Source organism: Xiphophorus hellerii, chromosome 12, assembly GCF_003331165.1.
Source record: "Xiphophorus hellerii strain 12219 chromosome 12, Xiphophorus_hellerii-4.1, whole genome shotgun sequence".
Lineage (NCBI taxonomy): Eukaryota > Metazoa > Chordata > Actinopteri > Cyprinodontiformes > Poeciliidae > Xiphophorus > Xiphophorus hellerii.
In genome coordinates this window covers 16,422,093-16,430,225 of record NC_045683.1, presented here as the reverse complement: position 1 = coordinate 16,430,225, position 8,133 = coordinate 16,422,093, and the positions used below count along the sequence as shown (strand labels likewise).

At 45.1% G+C, this 8,133-nt stretch overlaps 1 protein-coding gene across 1 annotated transcript; it reads right to left on the bottom strand.

The window, feature by feature from the left end:
* Positions 1-3,257: 3,257 nt before the first annotated feature.
* LOC116729656 (uncharacterized) lies at positions 3,258-4,470 on the bottom strand. Its single transcript, XM_032578329.1, has 2 exons — positions 3,917-4,470; positions 3,258-3,829 (listed from the first exon to the last, which is right to left on the bottom strand). Exons 1-2 carry the CDS (start codon positions 4,263-4,265, stop codon positions 3,258-3,260), a joined length of 921 nt encoding a protein of 306 aa, XP_032434220.1. The 5' UTR covers positions 4,266-4,470.
* Between the last annotated feature and the right edge of the window lie 3,663 nt (positions 4,471-8,133).

The window sequence follows — 8,133 nt, the reverse complement described above, 5'->3', positions numbered from 1 at the left end:
TTCTTTTATTGTTGTGTCTTGTCTTTGTGCTCTTACTAGCTCCTCGTGGCTAATGCTAGGTAAGGCTGGTGTGTCTGACCTAGTGTCCTGAGCCAGATTTAAAATAGCTACATAGGCAACATCACTTTTCTTTGCCACCTCACTCCCTTCCCATGTTGCACAAACAATGTCTCGGCTAAGCTCCTCTGTACACTCCCCGACATAGCTATCAATGTCCAACGGAAGGCGTGACAAAGTGTCAGCGTCCACATTCACTTTACCTGGCCGGTACTTGATGTTAAACCTGAAATCTGCAAGCTCTCCTACCCACCTATGTCCTGTCGCATTCAACTTTGCAGTGCTCATTACATATGTCAGGGGATTATTGTCGGTATACACCGTGAACTCTGGGGCATAAAATAAATAATCCCTGAACTTTTCACAAATGGCCCATTTAAGAGCTAAGAACTCTAACTTACCGGAATGTAAACAATAGTTTTTTTCAGCGGGGGTCAGAGTTCTTGAGCCATATGCTATGATTTTTAATTTTCCCCCCTGCCTCTGATACAACACCGCCCCAAGCCCTTTCCCACAGGCATCAGTATGTAAAACAAAAGGCAGTTCAAAGTTGGGGTAGCCGAGCACAGGTGGATCAGACAGAGTGTCAATGAGCTGCCTCAGGATGTGGTCGTGTTCACAAGTCCAGCTGATAGGAGTCTTTGAGGGCAACTGAACACTTTGGCTTTTCCTGGACTTGGTCTGAGTGTTTTCAGGACTCCCTTTGACTTGTAGAAGGCTGTACAAAGGTTTGGCGATCCTGGAAAAATCTTGAATGTAGGCCCGATAATAACTTAGGAACCCAAGCAGTTTTCTTAACTCACCCACATTCGTTGGCGTCTTCTGACTGAGTGACTTGACAGCTTCATAGTCCTTTGGATCGATCCGGACTCCATTTCCTGAAACCAGTCTACCCACATATCTGACCTCTGCTTTAAACAGTTCACATTTGGTTGGGCGAAGCTTGACCCCATGTTGCTGTAGAGCTCTGAGGACTTTGCGCAACGCCTCAACATGTTCAGTGAAACTCTTTGAATAGCAAAGGATGTCATCCAGATATAGGATACAACAATCATCACGCAGGGTGTCCAGCATCTCTTCCATACTGCGTTGGAAGGCAGCAGGGGCATTACTGAGACCAAAAGGGATCCTCACCCACTCGTACAATCCCCAGGGTGAGATGAAGGCAGTCATATGGCGGGAACCCTCGGCCATGTATCCCTGGTGGTAAGCTTTACCTTGGTCCAGAATGCTGAACCAGCTGTGGCCACCCAGCGTGTCCAGGAGGTCTCGGATGCGTGGAAGTGGGTGGCGGTCAGGCACGGTTTTCTGATTCAACTGTCTGTAGTCAATACAAAGTCTTAGCGTGCCATCCCGTTTCCTCACACACACTACAGGTGCAGAAAATGGTGATTTTGACTTGACTATCCAGCCTTTAGCCAGTAAGTCTTGGATATATTCTTTCACCTCTTTGTATAATGGCTTGGGGATGGCAGTGTATGTGCGTTGGACTGGGATGTCATCTTTCAGGTTGATAGTCATGTTCAAACTCGGAATATCTCCAATGTCACCATCATCTCGGGCAAAAGCATTTGATTCCTCAAATAACATCTGCTTTACTTCTTTTTGTTGTTCTGGTGTTAAATGACCAATGTCCACCGGGGGGTGCCAGTGGGCAGTATTGGATGGCTCCTGGTCTTGACTGGATTTGGACATAGAGCCAACAACACAGGTGGAGACTGGTGTTGTTTCACAAGAGTCTTTGGGTTGGTCAGTCTCAACTATTTTTGTAATGGCCTCAATGGAACCCAAAACGGTTGGACTGCGTAAAGTCACACTCTGGCTGGAATAGTTTGACACAGGTACTTTAATATACGGCCTATCTGTTTTTTCTATCTGTAAAAGTCCTGCTCCAACACTAAGCTGTTCGAGGTGGACATCATCTAGCACTGGCTCAAACAACACAAGTGACTCTGTGGAGCTCATACTCTCCGGGACTCTACACTTAATGTAAGCTACCTGACTAGGATAGACTATCCCCCCTTTGAAACCTACTTTTACAGTAGCTGGCTCATGTATGGGACGCTCTTGGGTCTGGATAAAGCTTACTAAGGTGTTTACAGCGGAAATGTCGATTCCCATTGCTCTACCAATTAGCTCAATAAGTTTGTAGTTCCCCCCATTGTCTCTAATGAACTCGTGGATCACATTAAAGCCTACTATGGGTCTCTCGATCTTAAGGCGGCTCACAAGGAAGGGTACGCGTACAGATAGGTCTGGGTCGTCGTTACCCTCGAGGTTGACTACAACCTCCACCCACCCATCATAAGGTACTGTGTCCCCGGTGACTGCTTTCACATTAAGATCATCATCCATCAGTTCACTTAAGGGTCTAACCTGTTGTCCGGGTAAGTATCTATTTAGCCACGCATGATCTAAAAGACTTACCCCCGCCCCTGTGTCTAATACCACCGTTACTAGGTAACCTGCCATTATACATTTGAGAAGGGACTGGCGACCTACTAAGGGAGCTACTAAACCACGCGGTGTTCCTTTGTCAGTTTCTTGTGAACATGCACCTAATGTCTCTCTGCCAGTAGTTTTGGATTTTTCCTTTGAGCGGGACTGCTGAGGTTTGCCGATCAGAGGTGGTCCCTCTGCTCTGATCGTCTCCAGTTTCCCGAAGTTTTCTTCAGGCACCCTAAGGCACGATGCCCTTCCTCTCCACAGACAAAGCAGTGGTTACAGTTTGGATTGGTTTGTGAAACACAGTTCTGACAGCATTTTCTTTCTCTTTGAGGTTTTCTCTCTGGTTGGGGTTTTGAGCTCCTCTGCTCTGGTGCTGAAACATGAGCTGTCATTGCTTTCAGGTTTTCCATAGCTTGTGTCAGTGCTTCTACTTGGGCGCTTAGTCTTCGAAGTGTGAAGTCATCATTAATCTGATTTACTTTCACATTGTCCTTTGTTTTCTCTTTCAACTCACTGTCTGCAGCGTGTGCATGACTCACTTTGATGGTAGAACTTCGGCCAAGTCGATGCTTCCGCTCACTTTCCTCTGCCGTGGTCTTTATTACTTGGCGAAGTAGTGCCTCATCACTGACAGTTGAGTCACCTAGGAGGGTCTTGAGGTCTCGACGAACACTGTCATACTTCTCCCCTATGCCCTGGCAAATAGTGTTGAGAAAGATGCACTGAATTGTGGAAATATCGTACTTAACGACTCAGTCTGGTTGTCTGAGGGAGAACAGGATCTTTTGCTTCAGTCCAATCATTCTATACAAAAACTGCTGAGGGGTCTCATTTTCAAACTGCTTAGCACACATTAAATCTTGGAAGAGTGCTGTGCTACTTTTCTCACCTAAGTGAGACTGCAGGAAACTTTTAAGCTCAGAAACTGTGAGATCGTCTTTTATTGTTAACATATCTCGGAAGTTACCTGGCTTAATGGCACGTAACACTCCTCTAATCACCTCATTTGGAGTATGATTCTCCCTGAGACCCTCATCTATCTGTTTACAGATGCTATTGTAACTGATTTCTGATGTTGTGTCACTAATCATTCCCCCATGCACTTTGAATTCTCTGCGGGACAGCAGCGGCAAATCTTTCATGGCTATCATACTCTCACCAGTGTGACTTGGAATGTTCCCTGAACAAGGAACAGAGTACTGTGGTGAGCATCGCTGAGTCGGGAGAAGTGGGTCCCCTGTAGCTGGTGGAACTGATGCCGAAGTTGCCTGCTGGTTGCGAGATTGGCTGGCGCAAGATGGTGTTGGATTCCGTCCCTGTGGGTCTGGAGAAGCGGAAGTGGATAAGGCTTGGTTTAATTGAGCGTGAACAGTGTCATAGCGGGCCAATAATCTCTGTATGTCTGTGTCACCATAACCATCTTGTGGCTGAACAGGGGAAATGGCCTGCTCACTTGTACTTGCTTCTGCTTCAAAGGACACTGTAGTATGTCCACGATTCGTCATAGTGCTGTCTATGAAACATTCCAGTCTTTTTAATAATGGCAAACCCTGGTCCTCACGACCCAGGATTGTTGGACATGTTAGGTAGGTAGTCAGATATTCAACACAACTTTCTTCATCATTCTGAGTCAGCTGACTGGAGTCCAGTCCCTCCACGTCTCCAAGAGAAGTTGCGATGAGGTGGGCTTCACTACCTGTTAGCTGGTGTAACTTTTTCTTGATGCTCCATACTAGTTGTTTTCTCTCACCAGAAGACATCTTGCTGATTTCGGACACTTGAGTCCACAGTGCTGCACTCTGCAGGCAAGTACACCCTTTTTACCGGTTACTGGCCTCTTTACTGCACACTGGGTCACTCCTGGCTCCGGAAACATCTAACACGAGAGGTCCTGGTAGTCAGTATCATTGGATCAGTAGTAGCCCATGGATGTACGGCCTGCTGATCCCGGACGAGCCCCCACAATCTGTTACAGGTCCTGAGTGTTAGAACTGCTGTAACAGTGATGATGCAATCTAAAGGACAAACAGACAGGAGTCAGCAGTGGAACGTAGCGCTGCCTTTAGCATCCAGATTGCTTTTTTTTTATTATTATTATTATTATTTGTTAACACACAAAACCTTTGTATTAAAACACAGTAAATCCTTTTACATTGCCACTGGTCTACTTTCATGACAGGCAAAAGTCAACCCCACACTGCTGAAGACAACCGCGGCACATACACCAAACAGGACAAACCAACTGCCGCAAAGTTTCACTGTAATTTTACTGTATTCCTTTCTTTTTAAAAAAACAAACAAATAAAACTTCTCAAACACCAACGCGTTAAAATATAACGGTCCTACAAGAAGACGTTATATTTCAACGGCCCCACATGAAGACGTTAAAACATAACGGTCCTCAGAGCGAGCCGGCACATTACCAACTACCCCCGTCCGACAATACTGACAAAACGGTGCATAGAAACCGCGACTCAGTGATACATCACATCAATCAATATATACACATCTTACAAAGTTGTCTTGGTGGGTTTTTACCACTGTATACTGACCTAAAGGACAAACAGACAGGAGTCAGCAGTGGAACGTAGCGCTGCCTTTCTTCTTCTTCTTCTTCTTCTTGAGTTTATTGGCGGCTGACAACAAACTTTAAGTAGCATTACCGCCACATACTGGTATGGAGTGTGGTTCGAGAGTAGCGCTGCCTTTAGCATCCAGATTGCTTTTTTAGGGCAGACCGGAAGTCCATCCCAAAACCAACCTGGAAGCAACGCCCCCCAAACAAAGGTTCCGCTTCGCCATTACCACTCCCGTCCCCACCTCAGGAACGCAGTACTAATGTAAACAAATGAACTTGCCTAACTGTAAACACAATGAAATTTGTTAATTTATTATTTTTCTTTTAGAAAATAGAATAAATTTTATCTGAAACTATTTCAAAATTAATAAAAAAAACTAAATACTGTGGTGACATTTCCTTTTTAGGTGCGCCACATATGTACTGAGAGAGACATTATTTTTTAAGTTGCTTTTTCTTCATGTGACAATAGATAGATATTTTTCTACAGGAAAACAAACATTTTACCCACCAAAACTTAACTTGCGCTTAGAAAATAATTCGGCGAATCTGCAGCCCATCAGCTCACAGCTAAACTTACATAGAGAAGTGTCATTTAGTGATGGGATTTTTGGCTCCTTTTCGAGATGCGGCTCTAATGGCTCTTCTTACTGTGGAGAACCGGCTCTTTCGGCTCCCAAACGGCTCCACATATATATTTTTGACATTATTAATTAATTAATAGCTTAAACCTAATTTTATAATATTTTGTTTCATTATTGACATTGTTAAGCACTTATGATGAGTAAAAATGCCGCATAACAATGCTATAGCAATACCGATGCGTGTGATGTCCGCATGTGCCTGTGCAGGTTGTTTGTCGAGCCTGCACGATATTAAATGCTGACTTTGCACAGTCTGCACTCTGCCCTGGAGCTTGATGTAGCATTAAAATGAGTCCAAATCTTGCTCCGTTTTCTGTCACTCATTTATTTTCACCTATTCAGTTCTCACACTGACTCCCCTTCTTTCTGTCGTGCTTCTTGACCGCTGAGTGAGTGTCTGTGCATAAACCCCTGCCGACGAACGCTATACAGCTTGGCCAATTGCATGCCGTTTCCACAAAAAAAGTGGAGATAAACTTTTTTTTCAGTGTTTTCCCGCCACATTATTAATTGAAACTATGTGTGATTGGTCAGATGTGTGGAGCACACGCTTGACATGAGGGCAGTGGACCGACCGAGGGAAAAAAAACTCCGCTCTAGCACTGGCAGAAGAGCAAAACGCGCAAGGAGAGGGAGAAGAGGCGGAGAGACAGCGAGGCACCGCAGGACAAAAAAAAACGATGTGGGGAAAAACTATCGGCTCTGGCACTTGCAGAGCACAAGCACAACGACAGGGAGGCGGAGAGACAGCGATATACTGTAGAAAAAAGCCCGGCTCCCAAATAGGATCCTAAAACGGCTCCCATTGTGGAGCCGGTTCCAATCGTTCACTTCAAAGAGCCGGCTCTTAGAGCCGGATCGTTAGTGACCGACACATCACTACTTTGGACCAATGATGATGTCACGGTTGCCTAGAGACGAACACTAAGCCCCTTTTGCACTGCACCGCTGGACCCGGGTCGACCCGGGTCCATTTAATAATGGCGTATTAAGTTTTGTTGTGCTGCTTTTGACCAAAAAAGGTCTGAGCTAACTCCCGCTCTCTGGGTAAACTCAACCGACGCTCGCCACAGTTGTTCTTATCTTCCCAAACTTCAGCAGTTTTCTAGTTGTTCTGCTGAGATAGTGACATCAACTTGTGACATCACCATAGTGATGTCACAAAGAGCTAGTCACAAAAAGCTGCACACTTGAATTCTGCAGTCATAAGCATTGCAGAAGAGAGAGAGAGAGCAAGAAGAAGGCTTGTGTCCTAACAAGAGTTTGAAAAGGAAAGTTTTTCAAGATTAAAAGGAATTCCCCCCAGACAAATAAAGGAAAACATGGGACAGATTTTGGATTCATTCAGACAAAAAGGACCAAAAGTGAGTCAGCGCAATAAGGCTTCACCTTCTGATTCTGGGAATGAAGAAATACAGCAGATCTTGGCAAGAGAGACAGAGAAGCTAAATGGCATCTTGGAAGAAGTGAACATGATGTCCATTGAGAGACAGTCACTCATCAAAGTAAACGAGGAGCTGAAGAATAAAGTTATAGACACAGAAAAAGCGGCACTTGCAAAAGACAAGGAATTAATAAAGCTCTTTGATGTAAACAAAACTTTACAGGACGATAACACCGCATTGAAGCAGGAAAACACTGCACTGGGGCAAAAAAACACCATCTTGGAAGAGGAAAACTCCTTCTTCAAGCAGAATAATAAGGTCCTGGAAAAAGAAAAGACTGCCTTGGTGCAGCAATACACCACTCAAATCAGTACCCTGGAGCAGAGAATTTCCACATTAGACCAGGAAAACACCTCTCAGAGGGAGAGAATTTCCACATTAGACCGGGAAAACACCTCTCAGAGGGAGAGAATTTCCACATTAGACCGGGAAAACACCGTTCAGAGGGAGAGATTATCTCATACATCGCGGACAAATGCCTACCTGGAGCAAAGAGTAAGGCATTTGGAACGGCAAAACTTTGGTTATGAGGTCGATAACAGAGACCTGCATCACAAACTCAATTTAAGAAGAAGGCAACATGAGCAGGAAAAGAACTCCCTGATGCTAACGATCACTGCTCTGGAGGTGAAATGCACTGCCCTCGAGGAAGAAAAGACCGCTCTGGAAGAAGAAAAGAATGCTCTGGAGGAAGAAAAGACCGCTCTGGAGGAAGAAAAGACTGCTCTGGAGGAAGAAAAGACCGCTCTGGAGGAAGAAAAGAACACTCTGGAAGAGAAAAACACCGCTCTGGAGCAAAAAAGTACCGCCCTGGAGCAGAGAATAAAGTACTTGCAGCAGAAAAACAAGACCTTGCAGCTGATAAATGCCACCCAGGAGCAAGTGAAGAGCTCTCTGGAGAAGGAGAACACCACCTTGGAGCAGGAAAACAATAACCTGCAGCTTGAAGTGGGACAGCTGA